Genomic DNA, 21427 nt, shown 5'->3' on the forward strand with positions numbered 1-21427 from the left:
AGGCGAATTTTATTTGCCTGTGTCATTATACTCATCTTAACATGTAGATAAAGAAAGGTCGCGATGTTACTTGTTGATGATTTATCAAGACATTGAAGGGGAACAAATGAGCTATAAGCTCACCTTTTTTACAAGAATAGTTTGATAATTTTTTATGCAATAAACAAAAAGTGGTGGAGTATACCGAAGAAATAATTATTCTCACAAAAGCTTGTGTAAAGTGATGTAGAGATACAGTAAGAGATGAAGGAAAACTGTCCACCTTCTTTACAATAAATAATACCCTGTAACAGGGAGATACTCTATCACCTTTCCTCTTTAACATCATTTTGAAGAGCATCGTATGAAAAACAAACACAGAAACTTTTCTTTTTAGAAATCAAGGTCCTCGAAATATACCAGCTTTAGATGATGATATGGACATTGTGGAAAATACAACTTGTATCAAGGATGAGTTCATTAAACTTGAAAATGTCGCACAAGAAATTGGATTCCGAATCAACGAAAATAACATAAAATATATAACTACAATGAGAACAGAACGACTGGACAGACGAAGACAGAACGTGACAATGGACTAGTGTAACTTTGAAAGTGTTCATCCGTTTAAAGATCTGGGAGATACGAACACTTCTAGCAACAACGTTACACGAGAGGTTAATAACAGAACATAAGGTTGAAATGAATGTTTTTGCACTACAAAATAAGACCTACAATAATGTTGCATGTGGACATATTAAGATAGGTTGGACATGTCAACAAACAAAATCAGCGTATCGTAAGGTAGTCTGCGAAAAGAACCTGAAAGCAAAGCAACCGCTAGGGGGCCTAAAGATACGGTGAACAACTAATATTGCGGCATATTTACGCACTCTAATTATTGAACAATCAGAGGGACTAATAATGAACCATTACAAGTGGAGCAAGATTGTTAAGTCAGCAAATACCCACCCTGGGTTCTAGCACTAAAAATAAGAGGAAGAACAAACAAAGATAGAGCTACTTACTTGTCGTAGGTGTTCGAGATCAACTTTATTCCCTAGAAGCATCGTCGGAATGTGACTTCTCAGATGTAAAACTTTCTGCAGCATATCTGTAGCTTGTGTGAAGGAATTTCTGCAGGTAATGTCGTAAACTACGGCACATGCATCCGCCCAATATATCGCCTCCTCGGGGAAAGCTTGGATGTCACAGCTGCAAACGTCAACAATCTCTACCTCCAAAGGAGACTTGTTTAAAGTGATCACTTGCCGGTAAAGGAGATCTGCAATAAAAAATATTTTTATCTATTAAATAATTGCTAATGTGACATATCGTGATAATAATGACATGTTAAATATCTTATTAACTTTAATAATTTACAAGTGAAGCTCAGAAAAATTTAGATCTCTAACGGATGTTTTACTAACAAATTAATTTACTGTACTATTCAAAGTACTGTTCTAAAAATAGGAAATCTGTTTGAATCATTTCATTTCAAAAATAATAATATTGGGGTCAAAAAACAGAAACACCAAAAATTAGCATATTTTGATTGGTTGTGTATTTCCGGACTTCGATTCCATGTCAATGGTATCACATGATTGACATATCAACTATAAATAGATGTGGGTAAACAAAGCAAATTATGTAGATTTATGCTCATTTTTGGTGGTTTGAAAATGCATTATTTGATATATTTCATACTCTATATACGCACACATTAACAGGTTAAGTGCCACCATATTGAAAATTTTAATGTCTTTGGCCAATCACTTTTTTTTTAATTCTTTCTATTACTTTCTTTAATTTTTAAATCAAAATCTAACACTCTAAAATGCGACTTTTGGTTAAAATTTCATTTTTCAAAATGTGAATCCACGTTGGGGTTTCGCGGCCACCAGAAAGATTTTTATTAAAAATTGCCTATGAGAGTCGAAGGCGTTGTCGCCGTAGCTTGTCAGTACTTAGATTAGAGCGGTACAATGCAGTCGTACAAGAAAGAGCAACTATTTAAAAAATACGAAAAACGAAAATAACTCTGGTATGAACATATGGAAAGGATGGACAAGAGAAGAATATTGCTGAGAACTTGGAAATAGAAATCAACTAGAGGGTTAAAAAGAGAACGTACTAGATAACAGTGAAACTGACAAATAAAAGCATCACTGGAAAAAGAGAGTTCACTGAGGATGATATATATTATGATAAGAAGAAATAACGATTGGGAGGTGATAAACGGCAAACAGAATAAAATATTGATTACTGAAGATCATTTTTGGTCAAAGGATACATTTTCGGTAACTAGAAAAAGAAAGAGATCGTAGATTGATGAATAAACAAAAAAATAAAGGGAGGACAAGGTATAATTAAAAAAGAGTTCTTAAGGTCTTGATATTTATATTTTTTTGCTTTAAACGGTCTTGTATAAAGACCATTGTAACCTTCTGCCAAAACTGTATCATGCATTTTCAAATGAATTACAGCGAGATACACTGGGGTGCAAAATTAACCGGACACTCAGATTTTTTTGTTTTTTGTTGGTGTTTAGATCAAAACTTGTTTAATTTGTTTTAATTGTATTTAATGTCTTATTAACGATAACGTTTTTTTTTTTGGTTTCAACTTGTTTAGATGTTTTGTGCGAACAACAACACTTTTTCACATACGTTTTGTTATTAATGTGAAATAGTGGCTTAGTATTCATTTAAGTTTGTTGTGGAATTGCACCTGATTATAAGTTCAGCTGTAGGTTTTTGTATTATCTCCTGTTTAAAACTTGCATTAAAAAAATTATGACACCAGAACAAGTACACAAGCTAGTGCTGAGCTTTTCACGGATGAATCAAGATTTAACAGATACTCATCAGATGGGCGGTCTAGGATATGGAGAAGAGCTCTTGATCGTTATCAGCAATGTTATTTTACTCTGAGAGTTTAATTTGGTGGAGATGGTATAATGGTGTGGGCAGGCATTTCCCTAGAGGCTCATACAGAACTTGTTATAATTCAAGGAGGCAATTTGAACGCTCCACGGTATATTCAGCAATGTTTGGAAGATTATGTAGTGCCAATTGCCCCCTTTGTTGGAGAAAACTTTCATCTGATGCAAGATGATAATGCTTGTCCGCACATCGCAAAAATAATACAGGGTTACTTGGATGAAGTTGGGATTCATTTATTACCATGGCCCCTAAGAAGTACAGACTTAAATGCACAAAAATATGCATGGGATATTCTGGGACGACGTATTCCACTTAACCATGTTGAGTTTGAAACTATGAATGATGTGGAGCAAGCAGTTCGTTACGAAATTTTTTGTATTGTTTATTGTTTTTTCTGTGTAACATTCTTGAGTTGTAATATATTTGAATTTTAAATTTCGTTTATTATTAAATACTCAATTGGGAACATCCTAAACTTTTTTAAACGCCAGTTTTTAGAAAAAAATCTGAGTATCTTGTTAATTTTGTACCCCAGTGTATTTCTTAGTGTACAAACTCAAAATTATTGGGCTGTGAGAATTCTGTATCAAAAAGTCTTTATATCCCAAACAAATAAAAATAATAAACCAGTGCTATAACCTACATAAATCGCTAATATCTCTATTTATCTGTGCGGGATGTTTTGGAAAACGATACACAAAATCTAGGACGGAGTTGTCAGGTGCATCCAGAACTTGCACGTGCCTGGTATTTTAGTTATTATCCATGTTTACTCGATAGAATACCACACTGATGAGTTTCTCGAGCTTATATAATATTCTTGTCTCTGTTTAATATGAATAGAACGCTTTGCCAGACATCGGTGTTACATTCAAAGGCGACCACATCGAGAAACGGAAAGATGTGACAGTCGCAGAAAGCGGTTTGAGTAGTGTGAGAATGTTTATCGGCGAGAAGGTGTCAGTATTGTTGTATTGACACTTTTATCATATCAGTATTATACTTAGGAATAAATAGAACAATATGTTGGGTTAAATCAGTAAGAAATGAGTTTACATAAAATATTACGCAATTAACAACTACGTAGCGTATAAAAGTAAAAAAAAAACAATGTGGAAACAGCAGTAAAGCATTGAATGTTGTTCAACATTCAGTGATGAATTTAATTGCCCCCAACATGGTTTTTATAAATTATTTTCTTGGATACTCATTTATTTCTGCAGTTTATTTTTTTCTAACGATCTTTCTGATACTCTTAACCAAGTTATTTTCTTTCAATATAAAAAAGTGGATGCACCTTCAATATTTTGAAGGCCTCCCAACACAACAAATGTTTCATTAGCTACAAATTTTTCTATTTATTTTCTATACAAATTTACCGAGTTTCTGCTATAATCAAATCGATTTTATGTATTTTGCTGAACATTTTTTGCGTTTAATATCACTACAAAAACATTCGGTTAATAAATGGATATACACCTGGTTTTTATTGCGCGTATTTAAAAATATATCGATGAATACCTCTCGCAGATTTTCATATTTACTATTTCTGAAGTTATTTTACACTTTCTAAGCCAAGAAATTCATGAATGTAGCGGCGGCTGACGCTTTTCAACGTCAGGTTTAGTTATTTTTATAAAAAGACACATTCTTGGTGATTTTGCTTGCCAAATAATATTCAAAATATGGCTTATAATATTTGCATTTTGTTTTTAATTAGAATAATGACAAAGATTTTATTTACGGATACTAGTTGTGACATATGGACACATATCCAATGAATTTTGTTTGACGATGAGTGCAACTTAGCAGTGGAAGCAAAAAATAAAACAAGATTGAAATGGTTAAGCACGAGCAAAGAATAGGAACGAGAAAAATCAAAGCTCCAAGGCAAAAGACGAAATTATTTAAATCGAAAAAAAAAATCAAAAAGTAGAAGAAAAGACACATCTCAAAACCATTGTACCAATATTTAAAACTAGGTAACCGAAAACGGACAGCTAATATAGCTATAGAAAAACTGTCGTAAATTGACATCAGCTAACAATAAGGTAATAAAAAACTGTGAGTAGGTAAAAAACAGGGCTGCTGCAGTAAAAACAAATGTAAAGTAGAAATATCGGTGTACTGTAGAAGATTTTAGATTTGGTACTATAGAGAGAAGATCTAATCGAAGAAGAAAAAATCCGAACACTATAAAGTAAGAAAAACAAATTACAAACATTTTAATCAAATTGCGCAATAAAAATATTGAATAATTTACAGATGAATTTTTTACTCTTTTTGTTATTATATAATTAATTTTCTGCCTACTTCCATATTTGTGTTTAGTTTCTCGAAATAGTACCAACAACTTTGCTCAAAACCTAAATATTATCTTTTATTAAGAAATAACAAACATTTCCTAATATTTCGGCGCCATTTACGAAAAAGTAAACACCAGTAATAAAACTTTTCAAAAGCTGTTGTTCATCTTAGAAACATTTTTCTCGCGAAAACCTACGGAATTAGCTCGGTTTTATCGGTTCGTGGAAACGAGATGATTTCAGTGGACAAGATTTCGGATTGAAAACATATATTTAAAATATATATCTTTGACAGGTGCATATCTATCTGGAGAACCGGCAATATCCTGTTTACAACACTAAAACAATGGGTAGCGCTGCCAAAAGTAGCCGGTTTAAAAAGATTTTATATAAATATTTTGGTTTTGATTAATGGACTGTGTATTGGAAGCGCAGTCTTGTGATATGTGGGCTTTGTACTAATAATAGTTACGTAATTTTGTTTGAAAACGATCTTTTTCTACAAATATACGCATTCTTCTGCATTATTTTGCAATAATATAAAAAATATGCAAAAATTACGATAATATCAAAAATCCTCCACCGTTTTAATTTTTTTTTGCTTATCTTACTTGTTTATGCCACGGAATAATTTTGCATTTTGCTTTTACCACAAAACTAACCTTCTTCTTCAAATTCCGCTCCTATTGTAGACTGAAAAGTTTGATTGAACTGAATTCAAACCATTTACGAAGACTGCCTAGCCACGAGATTTTACGTTTTTCTACGATGTCCAGGCCCAGTCTAGTGTCTAGGCCTCAACTTCTTACAAAAGGTAGGAAAAATATAAAATCAAAGCATTCGTATACGGAGCGTTATGTTTATATTGCGATTACAAAAAGTTCTCATTCCTTTAAAAGTGGACCGTGCAATTTCAATGCGGCATCTTATTTTTGTTGTCTGATCAGTATCTTTTGTGATCAATGCTCCAAAGTATTTGTACGAAGATACGTGCTCAATGATGCAAAAGAAAAATGGGGGATATTAAAAAATAATTCAAATAAATAATATTAAGATGAGGAATTGTGAAGAAGACGACAAAATCAAAGGCGTGAAATCCTGCAAATATTTGGGGGTCATTTTCAACAAGAAGGGAAATAGCGCAGATGAAATCAGGGAAAGAATAAACAAGGGCAGAGCAGCGACCCATGCCTTAAACTCTCTTCTCTGGCAAAAAACAATTCGACGAGAAACCAAAAAACACATTTACGGTAGTATAGTCCAAAGTATTACACTTTACGGTTCGGAAGTATGGGACGTCACCAAAGCTAATAGAAACAAACTTATGACGACAGAAATGGATTATCTGAGACGAAGCTGCGGTAGATCGAAACTGGAGAGAGTTAGAAACGAACAAATAAGAAACGAAATGAAAATGGAGAGAAATATCAATGATGACATAGAAAGAAAACAATTAATCTGGTTCGGACATGTTAAAAGAATGCCAGAGTACAGATGGCCTAGGAGAGTACTGGAATGGATCCCTCCTGAAAGAAGAAAGAGAGGACGACCACGGAGAAGTTGGCGCAACGATATTGATGAAGCAATGGCGGCAAGAGACTTAGGCAACTGCATATGACAGAAAAAGATGGAAATTGGGGGCGGAGAAGCGGCGACAGCCGTAATAAATCCGTTATTATATATATAAATACATAAAAGCATGAAAAGCATATTTTAGAGCATATTTTAACTGTTTTTTTGTGCATATTTACATCCATATTTAGAAAGAAGCTACCTGCAAGAGTTAAATTTTTTACTGATCGAGTAAGGCTCACAAAGATAATTATTTATTTGTGTTTTTACCACATTCAATAATATACAAGTTATGTATGTTTGCCAAAGTCATAATATCATATAAGCAGTTAGTTGAATCGATTAATTATGAAATTATAGAATTTGCTAACAGTCTTCAATGCCTACGTTCAATAATAAAACAGAATATAAAAGCACAACATTGTTTTAAATTTGCACAGGATATAGCCAATTTGACACGTTTCGCTGAAACATCAGATTCTTCCGGAGAAAGAAAACTGTAACCTAAGCACTTTACTGAGCAATGTTTCTATGCACGCTTTTTGATTCATTTGTTTTATTCTTATTTATTAATTTTTGTTCTTTTGGTGCTTGTATTTGTTTTTACCTATTTCAATACAATATATTTCAGCAGTTTCTAACCAGTTCTGACATTCCATCTAATATTATATTTTTACAAATTCATTAAACCTTGAAATTGATGCTTTAAAAATGTGAAATATGCGTTCGAAAGAAAGAAGTAGTGTTTGCGTGAACTGGGTCGTTATATTTTTAGATCCAAGTCATTTATTAAACAAATTATCTTGCATTTAAGACAACTCAATAAAATATACCTCTCGATTTATTTTAAGAGCAATAGGTGCTTAAATCTAGGTGGCTGTGTATATATTTCGTACAAGTTTTGTTTATCATTGACTGCATGTACAATATCCCGAATATTGTGATGGATCGACTAGTGAATCACCCGAGTGAGCGCCCAAATATTTGGACGAGCCACTCAAGAGATCGAGTTTTTTTGGCAAAAAGGATCGTTTTAAAATGTTTGTTTCGATAAAACTGAGTAGCTAACTAAGTGTTTGAGCGTTTAGTATGATTAAGGGGGTCCATTAAGTTTAATAATTTGTTTTGCATAGTTTTTTTGGATGAGTGTCATTAAAAATTGCAGAGTTGCCAAATAATTGGGCATGTTAAATATTTAGAAATATTATTCTGGTGAATGTAGAGACTGTTTGTTTATTTTATGCAAATCTCTTTAGATTTTTAGATTTTTTATTTTTTATGCAAAATCCCCAGATGTTTGCTTAAAATATGCAAAATCTAAGTGCATATTTGCCTATGTCTAGTGATCAATGACTTTTCAATATCATGTTCGACATATTGTGACATATTGTTCGACATGTAATTTATAATTAAAGTGAAAAGTAAATTTATAGGAGTACAAATGCTATATATAATTTAAAAATCATTTTAATACAACAAATAGACATGGTTGCCGTTAATTCAAAAACCCCTCACAAAGAATTCCAAGTACGCGTGGATTGTAGACACTTGGCTCTTCATCCTGTTTTAGCTCTCGGCATTCGTAACACCTAAAACTCGTCCTTTTATACCATAGTTTTATAAATAGGTTTTCTACCGAACGACACGCTGAGCGCCACTTTATTTATCTCCTATACATAATTTTTGAAATGTTTCAGAAACGAAATTTAAGAGGCTCATTATTTTTACACGCTTCCGTTTGGGACTTTACGTTTACGCGTTTCGTAACAATCATTTAGAATTTCGGTTCGGCTACTAAAAGAAACAAACTAAAACGAAATTGGGACGCGTAAAATTCCAGCATTCTTTTATTTGTATATAGTTCTCGAAAGTTTCTCTGTTTTATAAAGTAATAGGAAGCTCTTGATCAATTCACATGGCAGTACAAATATCCAACAACGAAAAGTTCATTTATTATGTATCATTAATAAATAATTTAAAAAAAAAACAAGAGTTGATTTTGTATTGGTATAGATTATTTATCAACTATTAGTGATTTTGCGTGTCACCATGCGACGGGAGATCCAATCAATTGCATCTACAATCACTCCACTTAATTTTTCCTGACTTCCTCCTATGTAAGGCTAGGACGACAACACAATAATATTTTAATCTGTTGTACAACTTTCATAGTAAATAAGTCACTTTTGAAAAGTCGCTGAACTTTTTGCGTAAAGTCGTCTTATAAAATCGACCTACGTATAAAATCAGCCCAATTCTAGTTTGGCAATTTATTTGTTGGGAAAGCTCGAGTTTTGTATTATATATATTTTTACTGATCACCAAATTCGCAGCCATTTTTTTAGAATTAACAAAATTTTCAAAAGAATTAAAAATTAAATTTTTAAAATAATAAACTTCTTGCATAAAAGGGCCGGTCTTTTCACCTCCTATTATTGTCCTATCTGACAGATAGTTATTTGAAGGATAGACATTTATTTATGAAATAAAATGTACCCGTCTTTTCACGTCAAATTATGTTGCGGTTACTTATCTATAAGATAAATGTAAAACTTATTTCGGAACACACCAATATTTATTTAATTGTCGAAGAAATCAGAATAATGGTTTAATATCTCTTTTGATTATATAACTTGTGGTGGCAGGAATAAATTAAATTATGTAAAGAAAAATTTAATAACGAATAAAAAAATAATACGTGTTTAATGATTATTTTCAGGTTTTTCCAAAACACTAAAATATTATATAAGGTTAGCTCAAACATCTTCAACTTCAAAAAGTTCAGTAATGTCTTCATTTAGCAATTCATCTTAAAAATTGTCTTAATTTTGATCTCTCGCTAGGTTAGACTCCTAGAATGTTGCTATAGATTAGAACGGTTGAATCTTTTAAACCTTACAGCCACTTCCACTAGATGAAATAGTACCTAAACCTTCTCTTCCATATATAAAATTATATTAATATGTAATTAATATTTCAAAAATAAAATATGATTGACTCATAGGTTGAAATGTCAGTAGTTCAGATTTCTTTGTTCAGATGGCGTTAGAATTTTAAATCTAAACTAACATAAAACTTCTAATTATTTTGCATTAAATGCTACCTTAAAAATATTATTAAAATTAATTATTAATTATATTCTTTCCTAAATGGCGTCGTTAGTTTACTGGACAAACAGTGTGACTTGTCATCATTGCCTTTTATATAGATATATATTCTGCGAAAACTTCCTGACAAAATAAAATGCTGCCAAAGGACACATTAAGCCACTGAACTATTCGAGCGGTATAAGTGAACTGTCAAGTGAGTAATACTGCGTGAAACACGTCTAAAGTATGGCAACCTTCAATGTGATTTTTAGCATTGTAGCTATTTCGGATTTTAAAAATTTAGGTACTATCTTCCTGGATTCCTATGTTCTAAATGAGCCTGAGTGTAATATATAATTTTGAATTCATGATTCAAATTAGTCGCTTGTTTTGTTTACACGCTTGTTTTCGAGTTGTTTCATCATTGGCGTATAACCAAATAGTTTTATTCATAATAATAAAATTTTGAAATTAATTTTCGTTAAATTTGTTGCTGAATTATATTTAAGCTAACTGATCTAACTTTATTGGTATGTGATATTTCATTTGACAACGTTGACGTCACGATTTATGTTGGCTTTACTGATTACTTTCAACTGTCACAATTGTCATTATTTATTCTAACTTTTTCAAATAACAAAGATTTTGTTTTCGTCATATCTTTGAAGGGCCAAAAGTACCTATTAACAAATATTCTCATATACAATTGCTTTGATAAATGAGTACACTACATTACTATGACGTCATTGAACATTTATATAACGTTACTGCAGTTTATTTAATTACTTCATTATGATTAACAAGGTAAAATAGTATCTGGAATACATGTTACCATATAGTTGTTTTAATTTTATTCTAAAAAAATGGTTGATGTGCATTTCGAAAATTTATTTTTTACTCGAATATTCTTCAAATAGTGTGATGTGGTAACTTATGACAGGTAGTGATTGTTGTTTTACTGTCTCTAAAAAAACTCTTTGGAATACTTTAAAACCAAGAAAATCTAAACAATAATATAAATAATCACAAATTCCAATAAATCACACCTATTTTGTCTGGAGCACCAACCGTCTCCAATACAAACCCATTAACGTCGAGAAGGGGATTAACATAATTCATTATTTATTTAAAATCGTAGTTGGGTACGTCTCCGAATAAAATATATCGCATATTTACAAATGGTTCTCTATAACATGAACTAAAATAAATACTAATAGTTGGCTGGGAGCCGCAACTCGCTAGCCAACTCTACGAATTTATTTTAAACTGGGAAAAATTTGTAAGTAATTTGGAAAAAATGCGAAAAATCATATTTTTAAATTCGTTCATGTTATTTGAAAAATCTGGGAAAGAAATGTGAACAAAATATGCGAATAATACATTAATAATATTTTAAAAAAGGATTTAGGTGGATCATTAATCATTTTAATATAGATGGTAATTTTTGTAGTGAATTTACTAGATATATTCATTTAATTGATGAGTTTTGAGGGTTTTTCTTCTTCGATTTTCTTAAGATTTAAAAATATTTTTATGCACTTTTTACTAATAGTTTTATCTGTTACGTTTTCGGAGTACTTCAACTATGATTCTGCCACATTTAGGTAAGTTCTATGCTATTTATGACTTGAAAAAATTTCCAAATACAAAATAGTAAAATTTCAAAGTTATAAAGGATTTTTTTTGTAATTTTTACGAAAAGAAACAAAAGACTATACCAACATAACATTCACTACAGTTGCCAAAAATTTCGGAATGCGCAATACATGTGCGGCATCGCTTTATTAAATTACCGAACCATATTCCGCTTGGTATTTTTAGACATTTTGCAGTCTAAGCTTTTCTGAAAGCTGAAAACTACAGCTGGGAATATTTTCAACAATATACAGCACTATCTTAAATAACTTCTTGACAGGTAGCGTTCGGCAGGTAAACTTTAAATGTTGATACGATATCAATGCGTATCTTTTAACAACCGAATTAATTTTGTTGGCACAAGAAAGTCACTTTATTTGAAAGTTATGTTGACGTGCTGAAATAATGTTTAAAATTATCGAAACAAATTAGAGAAAATCAAAGAGCATAAATGTATAAAGATTCCAGAAAAGATGTAAACAGTTTATTCGATCAAATTTATGGATATTTTACAAAACGGTTCGGGACAGTTTAAAAGGAAAATATTAATGCTAATGAAGGTATGTCAATTTCAATGTCAATATCAATGAGAATAACAGTGACAATAGTAATCAAAATAATAATGGAAATAATATAATAAATATTAAAAGGAAATCATTCCTGTTTCTGTCTAATTTTTTATCAACACAAATTGCATTATTAAAATCTCAAACTATAACACATCAGATAAGTTAATAAATAAATGAATTACCTGTATTACTCCTGTATTCTCCAATGAACCTTTTCGTCAAGTATCTCACGGTAAGAGCTGCAAAGAAAAATGTTTGTTAAAATTTTGTGTTGTAAAATACCAAGTTAAATTATATAATTAACGGAATACCAGAAGTTTCAGAAGGAAATAAAAGGGAGTTATTTTTTTTTGCTTCAATTATTGTCTTCTTTCCTTTTCAAAAACTAGCAATCATCAATACAATATTTTCGAGACTGCTGTTCCAAACAGATGGATTATGGTGGTATTCAATCATTTGCACATATTTTTTGAACATAATTTTAACTTTTTTTACTAATCTTTTCTTGCGTTCAATTTTACTTTAGAGGGTAGCAGGTAAAGGAAAAAGAAGAAAGAATAGTTGGACACAGAATATGAAAAAGAAATAGAGGTAAAGCGAATATATAAACAAAAGATGTCGCAAACAAAAAATGATAATGATAAAGAAAGATATAATGGACAAAGGAAATTAGGAAAGAAAATTTGCTGAAGGAAGAAAAGAGAGCTTTTAGAGAGCTTATCTTCACAATATGGAAGAAAAATACCAAAGGAAGGATATAAAATATTTTTACAAAGATGTTAAGAAATAAGCAAAGGTTACAATTCAAAAACGACATACATTAAATACAAAGAAGGTAATCGGATTGGAAATGAACAACAACCATTGAAGAGATGAAAACAATATTTCGAAGACCACCTGAACAGTGAAATAGAGGAGGAAAATGACAATGAAGGAAAATCAATACCAATGGATGGAATATATATATTGCAAGAATAACTAATAATGAGGTTGAGGAAGTTTTAACTGCGATGAAAAACAATAAAGCCCTGGAGAAAACGCAGCAGAAAACTTAAAATATGAAGGAGATTACCTGAGAGAAACAATCTATAAACTAATATGCCATATCTGGGAAGAGGAAATAATACCTAAAGAGTGATGCAAGTCTATAATATACCCAATGCATAGGAAGGGAAACCTGTCAAGTTGTGATAACTATAGAGGAATAACACTCCTGGACGTCACATACAAAGTACTGGCAACCATACTAAAAAGAAAAATAGAATTGTACACAGAAAATATATTGAGCGACTATCAAGCTGATTTTAGACAAAATCGATCAACCAGTGACCATGTATTTATGATGAAACAAGTTCTCTTTGGTGAATATGAATACGACATATCGACCCACCTTCTCTTTGTAGATTTTAAGGGTGCTCATGACAATGTAGGTAAATCAAAACTGATGAAGGCACTACAGGAGTTCAAAATCCCATGTAAGATAATCAGACTGGTACATATGACGTTTCAGAATACTAGAAACGCAGTTAAAATTAATGGAAAGAAGAGCCAATACTTAAGAGTTCAGAAAGATGTAAGATAAGGGGATCCTCTATCCACTACGCTATTTAATTTGGTCCTTGAAAAGATAAAAAGATGATAACAATATGAATAGAGCGGGAACAATATTTAATAATACTCACCAGTGTCTAGTCTATGCTGATGATGTACTTTTCGCTAGGAGTAGAAAAGAATTAGAAAAAATAGCTAAGAATCTTCTAGAGGCCGCAGGAAATATGGGATTACAGATAAATATAAATAAAACTTAATGCATGGAGTTGAAGAATAAGAAAAAGAAAAGCAGAAAACTAAATATGGAAATTGCATTAATGAGAGAAATTCTGAAAATTGAAGAGGTTGAGGATTACGTGTATCTGGGAGTTCTTGTGACAAATAAATGCAAAGAAGAAAAGGAAATAGATTTACGAATAGCAAAAGGAAACAGTTGTGGAGGCAATTTGCAAAGAATATTAAAATGGAAAGAGGTATCGAGAAATAGAAAAATAAGGCTGTACAAAACTATCCTGCGACCTACTCTAACGTATGGGTGCAAGACATGGGTCAAAAAAACTACAACAGAAATTCAGTGGCTATACCATCTTGTTAGAATGGAGGACAGTAGTATGGAGAACACCGGAAGATAAAAGGAAAAGAGGCAGACCGAGAAGAAGATGGAGGGAAGCAGTTGCGGAAGATCTACAAGGAAAGAAGATAGAAAATTGTAGGAGAAGGAGCTAGAGATAGAGACAGAAGGAAATGGAAGAGAATTATCAAGCTATGGGTCTGAAATGGCCTGTTACTTTTCAAATAATAATAATAACAAAAGGAAAAATCTTTCCTTTTTGATATATTAAATACTTAATTAAAGTTATTTAGAGAAAAATATCGCAGCCCAAAACTCTAGCCATAGAATTTTTGTATAAATTATAACAAATAATTTATTAGTAAGAAACAAATATATTTTCTAAGACATTAGGAGTTCTCCTTAATTTGTATTTTCTAGAGTGTTACTTCGAATATTTTTCCCGGTGAATAGAGTGATTTATCGTCGATTTGAAAGATTTAGGATAAAAATTGTCACCGGCCTTGATACATCGGCGCGCCTATCAATTCCAACATTGCAACGACCAACCACCAATAACAATTTGTTTGTCGTGGTCGTGGAGTACACGTAAAGTATCCGCGTCGACCCTAACCTCATTTCACTTTCACAAAATTGGGTCACCTGTATTCCAATCCACTTGAACCCGGTGGCGAATTAAAAACACACCGACGGACGACGACGGCCGACATTGTCCTTTGCACAAACCGTAAGGTATACATTCCAATTAGTCTGATTTTGTAAAGTAGGCTAATGACGAAATGTCCCTTTGAAAATAATTCGATTAGTTTCAGGTCACGGGTAAATGTCGCCTTGGTTTATGTACTAGCACACGTGATATTTAATGCGACAATATATTTCATGGTTGAAAACATTTGTCAAATTATATAAATGCAATGCAAAACTGCGACGATAAAAATACGTATGCACTCTGATTTATTATCAAAAGCAATACAAAGACAAACAAGCCATCTTTTGAGCAAGTAATGAGATATTAAAATAAATGAACAAAACCTTTAACATCTAGGATATGATGATAATGCAATTCTGTATGTAGACCAATGGTTTCATGATATTATACGGGTCTTTTAATATGGACTTCTGACAATTGGAAGCGGCTACATTTAGAAGCGGTTTATCTGTCAAATTGTCCCTCATTTATACGCCATAATCGCCCTACCGAAAGGAGTATTCGCAGTGCTGTGGACAAATTTGAGTCCTCTGGTTCAGTAAACAATCAAACAACACCCGTACGTCAACTAAATGCAAGATCTGTCGAAAACATCACCGCTGTTCATGAAAGTGTATAGAAGAATAAGAGGTTGTTGATTTCACGTCACTTGGCCTATCACAGAACACAACTTGGCGAATTTTACATCGTGACTTGGGCCTGCACCTATAAAAAATTCAACTGATTCAGGAACTGAAGGTAAACGACCATAAAAACGACGGGTGTTCGCTGAATGAGGCCTGAAGCAGATGGAAACTGACCCTAATGTTAATAGAACAGTCATCTTTAGCTATGAGGCCCATTTTTGGGCCCACATTGAACATTCTGTAGAAGCAATTTGAGGGCATGGTCGTCACGTGTGAGATAATGTGAACTGGCCACCGAGATCGTGCGATTTGACCCCGTTAGACTCTTTCTTGTGGAGTTTTCCTAAATTGCAGATCTATGCGAATAAATTACAAATCACAACGGCCCTTAAAGCCAACATAACACATGCCATCTGTCAAATTCAGCCTAATCTATGCGCAAGAGTCATGGGAAATTAAACATTTCGGAGGCGCGTCAGTCAGACATGTAGGTGTTACAATATTTACCGATAATAAAATGTCTACACGAGCAGTTTGCTTAAATGAAATATCAAGTAAATATGAGGGTGAATTTTATAGAAATAATAATAATTGGAGATTTCAACATTGATTTCAAACCAGCTTTTAATGAACTAAACAATTTCCATGATTTAATTTCTACTTTTGGCTTAACGATAAAAATTAATGAATTTACTAGAATCACAACTAGATCAGCAACTTGTTTAGATAACATCTTAACAAACATAAGCAGTGAGTTAGTTGGTTGAGGAATTGTGGACCCATGTATTTCTGATCACCGTGCTCAATTTCTCTACTCAAAAACAAAATCTGAAAAATGTCATAGTGCTAATACATACAGAAGACATATACCAAGTAATGGCATCCTGATGTTAAAATGTTGAAGGTAGAGAATGATTCTTGATAACTACAAGTACGAACATACGAAATAGACATTTTTACTTTAAACACATCTTTATAACCTATCTTCCCTATCCAATTTTAACATTTTGACTCTAAAAATAAATACTTTATGTATTTACTCTACAAAATCAACTTCGCACCACCAACATTACTTGATTATTCATCTGTTATTTTGGGTAACAGTAACCACATGTTTTACTATTGCCATAGCAGAGATTTTCGCACCTTATGTTTGTTTTTCATAAATCATGAGGCTTGTAAAAAGTGATTTCAGTAGTACTTAAAAAATGTTTCGATCATACCTTGCAAAAGCCGTGATCTCAATGTTTATTTTGAAGGAAAAGGAATGCGTTGGAATGTTCACGAGCACAGAAATATGCCTACACCGCAACTTTATCATCCACCAAATAAGATTTAGAAAAATTTTGTGAAGACAAAAAATATTTGCAATTAAATTTTTAACAAGACAGAATTGATTGCAAATTTGAAAAATTATAAGTAAAATTATAAATAAAATATACGCAGAAAATTTTTTTAATACAAAAAAACACTATAAAAAATGTCACTGTTAATTAAATTTTAGAATTATTGTCGGGGAATGCTTAACAGTTGATTGTACTGTGACCACGTACAAATATGATAACATGTAATAGACTTTAAAGAACATAATATATAGCTAAATACCAGGAAATTGTTATTTTAAACTTGAAAACAATTTGTAATGCAGTTTTTGTTTTTTTTTACTGAATAATACAGTTTGTTTCTTTATTCGCTGATATATGACCTTATTATTCAACAATAACTTATTTAAGCAGTTTAAAACATCTGTTTGGCTCACAAAAAGTGTTTATTTATCTCGTTTTTTAAAACAATTCATTACAATATAATATATAAGCTTAGTTTTCTCAAAACGATGCCTCGAATCAGTCAAAACAAACGTTAAAAGCGTATCCAATAGATTTTTTATTTATTTTTTAACGAAAAACCCGTCTAAAAACTTTGAAATTTAATTTTTTTTTCCGATTCTTCTAATCGAACAAGTGTGATATGTCTGAGGCGTGGGTGTTATCATCGTACATTTTACAGAAAATGATCTCATTATGTGTTTAGCTTCGGTTATTGTAGTGAAAAGTTTGATAATGCTTATCTGGAGCAGATAATTGATAAATGAAAAAGTTCCTATTTATAAACTATGAATAACAACACCATAAAGTACATCGTATAAAAAAGTACATTCTGTATAAATAAGATAGGTCTAAAATTATGTACAGATATATAAATAAAGTCATTTTTTGTCTTTAGTCTCAATACCTTCTTATCTAGTTATCTAATCTTTTATATTATGCATTATATTTATAAACTAAAAAGAGAATTTTGTAACTTAAACTATAAATATTATCCAAGTAGGTTCAAATTTGGTGGTGATAGTTTTTGAGTTTATTGCTAAATGAAATGTTGAGGTTTTCCTGGAGGACTATATCTAGACATGCGTGTTGGGAAAGAATCCAAAAAATATGTAAAAATGTCAGCTTGTTGTTGATCAAATGGTACATATTTTAAAGCAATGCTCTTTTTCCAAACAATCTCTAATAAAATGATGTCTAACATTATTATGTTTGATGCTTTTTAGTTCCAATATAGAGGCAATCTTAATACATGATTATTTTCCTTTTACGCAGATTTCACAAATACCAGATACAAGATACTTTGCAGAATGACCATTTTTCTCTGCGTTAGCCTACGTTCAACAGTTGTAATTTGTGATTCTGGTAGATGTTTACATCTTAATTTAACAATATACAAGTTATTTCTATCACAACACGATTTTCCTTTCATTATTTTAACCTGTTTCTCTTTGAATACTTTTTTACTGGGAGTGCTCTATTTACATTTTTATTTTTGCAACACTAATAGTGCTTGTGCCCCATTTTTCCACAGTTATGGCGTTTGAAATTGAAATTGTTCAGGCAGAGAGCAACTATCATTCAACTACTTCACTATCTTGTACTTGACCCCTTGCACTCCAAATAATTCAACTGAATTCTGTTGGAAATATATTTACAGACCCTGCTGTGCATTTCAATGACCTCAGTTTCTGCAGTTGAACCTGTATCAAAATTCTCTTTTTTTGGTACTTATGTATTGTTCAATTTACCTATAATCTCTTTTTCTGAGATATTTGATTTAATCATTACCAGTACATTGTTATGCAAACATTGCACAATTAGATTCGGAGATTTTACATCGTTTTTCGTATAAATTACTCGAGTGGTATCATCTACAGGTCATCTTGGGATAGTATAACTAAGACATCAGCTTGTTTTAGTAACAATTTTACTCTGAATAATCAGTTGGAGAAATTATTTTCATCAGGTTCATCTTGGGATGATACAACTAAGACATCAGCTTGTTTTCATCAAAGGGTTTAATGTTTACAACTCCTATTACTTGTAGGTAAGTTTCTTTAATTTCCACAACTCTGGGCTCATAACTGGGGTTTAGGGTTGCGTGATGGGAAATAATCTACTTAGATAGAATATTACAAAGGAGTCTTTAACAAATATAAATGTTTTTATTATAACAATAATGTCTGGTTGCAATATGAATTGCTTGTTGACTCGTTGACATATTTGTATGCACAGGTAGTGCAAAGTCTCAACACCAAAAAGATCCAATATAAAATGTAATACCAACACTATATAGTACCATATCATCACAAATTTTAACAAGTGCGAATATGTTAAAGTAACCAAAGAGTATGAGAGAAAGTTTAATACAAAAATAACAAGTTTTCTCCAAAAAACAGTTTTCTAAAGTCTCTCCGTAAAGAACATTCTCTAGTGAAAAACATCAATCATTGCCAATTTACTTTAATTAATAATTTTAAATTTTTATTACATACCTGACTTTCCAACGTTAGATTTGCCGATGACAGCAATTCGCAGTTTTGGCGTAGTATTTTTGTCGTCCGTCTTCATTTTCTGAAAATAATAACAACAATAAATGGAGTGAAAACAAAAACATTTATACTAATATTATTATAAGTGATGGATTCGACTGTTACTTGATGGAAGTTCGATTTATCTAAGAATACAACACTGAAAACTTTTGTTTTCTGCATTTCCACAAAATTTATTACAATTTATTTTCACTACAGCTGTTTCGACAGAGTGCCTTTCTCAAGTAATGTATTTTTACTATGTTACTACACTTAAAAGATTTTAACTGAATAAGTTAAGGAGGGGAGAGCTGTTTTTAAGTTACGTTAGGTTAGGTTCGGATAGGTTAGGTTATGTTAAGTTAGGTTTCGTTAGGTTAAGGTAGGTCTCAATTTTGACATTCATAATCATATCTGTATTTTTTAATTTATTAATTTCCATAGATTCTAACAAAGATGGCTTAATAACTTTATTTTGGATATGAAGAATTTGAAATTGGTCATTAAAAAAATAAATATGGTCTAGAAGGTAAAGTGCGTACATAGAATCTTTTTTCTATTATTGAAAGCTCTTTTCTGTTCTGCTATTAGTTTGTTAAAGGTTCCACCGGCTTGACAGTCATATATGGTAACTGTCAAAAGTGATTAAATAAAATGAGAAAAATATTTGACGCTAAATTAGAGAGAATTTTATTTCAAATTGTCAAAACGTTTCTGTTTTGCTATAATTATTTATTTTATACCAACAAATATTGTTCTTATCTATCATGAAAATAATTAATTATTAACACGTAATGGTTGTCGAAACACAACTAAAAAATAATAAACCATATCGGAAGCAAGATTATCTCTTTATCAGTCCTGTATCACGTGCAATTCAAGTGTCTAATATCTGCTTTAATAAAAGCTCTGAACAAAGGGCACAGCACTATAGTACAGTGGACATTTTTGATCCCTGCTTCACATTGATTGTTTGTAAATGGATGATAAATCGCATCACGCTCCCACCACGTGACAGAATAATCAATGGGGGTTTACCAAATGTTTACAGGAATAATTTTAGATGTTGTTTTTGGATGTAAGTAAAAAACAAATAGAGTGGCCGTGCGGTTATCAGTGGTCTCAGGTGTTATTGGTTGTTAAATCATAATTGTTTAATTCAAAAACACGAACAGGCTATTTTTAGAACCGTCAGGTTATATTGATGACGTACATGATACGATGTTTACGTTAAACATTTTGTAATTTTGAGATCAGATGAATAATTCTACAATCAAATTCAAAGTTTACCCTACTGGCCCTGTTAACTATGGCACCATATTATTAAAAATGTTATATAACACATTCCTAGAAATGTACTTTTTAATGAAAACGATTTTTGTCACAAGAAAACAAGGCACAGATTCAAATTAATGAAGAGCAAAATTATCAAGTTAAAGAAGACTGTAGAAGTATAAAAGGAGATAATGGTGATGATGAAATAGAAGAATATGAGAGTACAAGTGAACAAAACAGAGAAAATGTAATTTTAAGTGATATATATGACTTTTGATGCCATGTCTTTTATAGAAAAGGTTCCAGAGACAGTAGAAGGGTTAGAAGGTACAGAAGATAAGAATTTATGGATAAAAGCAATGGAGAAGGAAATAGAATCAATTGAGATGAATAATACATGGACAGAAATTGAAAAAAAAAACAGAAAAGATAGAGATTTTGAACACAAAGTGGGTATTTGCAAGTAAACCACTGGAAGACAAGGAAAAATATAGGTATTAGGCAAGACTAGTTGTCAGATGTTTTGCACAAAGGGAGAGTTTTGATTATGAAGATTTGTACTCACCAGTGGCAAAATGATTACAATTAGAACACTTCTGACAATTGTAAATCAATTTAAATACTACTTTAAACGGTTAGATGTAAAAACGGCATTCCTTAGTGGAGAGCTAAAAGAAAATGTATATATTTATCCACCAGGCAGAACAAATTGTAAACCAAATAAAATATTGAAATTAAATA

The 21427-nt window shown here is 31.6% G+C and overlaps 1 protein-coding gene across 1 annotated transcript in view; it reads right to left on the reverse strand.

Annotated features, from left to right (window-relative positions):
• The window catches only part of LOC140440959 (ras-related and estrogen-regulated growth inhibitor-like protein), a 38706-nt gene that overhangs the window by 4231 nt on the left and 13048 nt on the right, over positions 1-21427 (reverse strand). The window contains exons 2-4 of the mRNA XM_072531317.1: positions 19376-19454; positions 12278-12334; positions 1008-1264 (exon numbers count right to left, since the gene is read on the reverse strand). Coding sequence (XP_072387418.1) covers positions 1008-1264; positions 12278-12334; positions 19376-19451 — 390 coding nt within the window. The 5' untranslated portion in view covers positions 19452-19454. The remainder of the gene's footprint in view (positions 1-1007; positions 1265-12277; positions 12335-19375; positions 19455-21427) is intronic.

The sequence above is a fragment of the Diabrotica undecimpunctata genome, chromosome 5 (genome assembly GCF_040954645.1).
Source record: "Diabrotica undecimpunctata isolate CICGRU chromosome 5, icDiaUnde3, whole genome shotgun sequence".
NCBI classification, from domain to species: domain Eukaryota; kingdom Metazoa; phylum Arthropoda; class Insecta; order Coleoptera; family Chrysomelidae; genus Diabrotica; species Diabrotica undecimpunctata.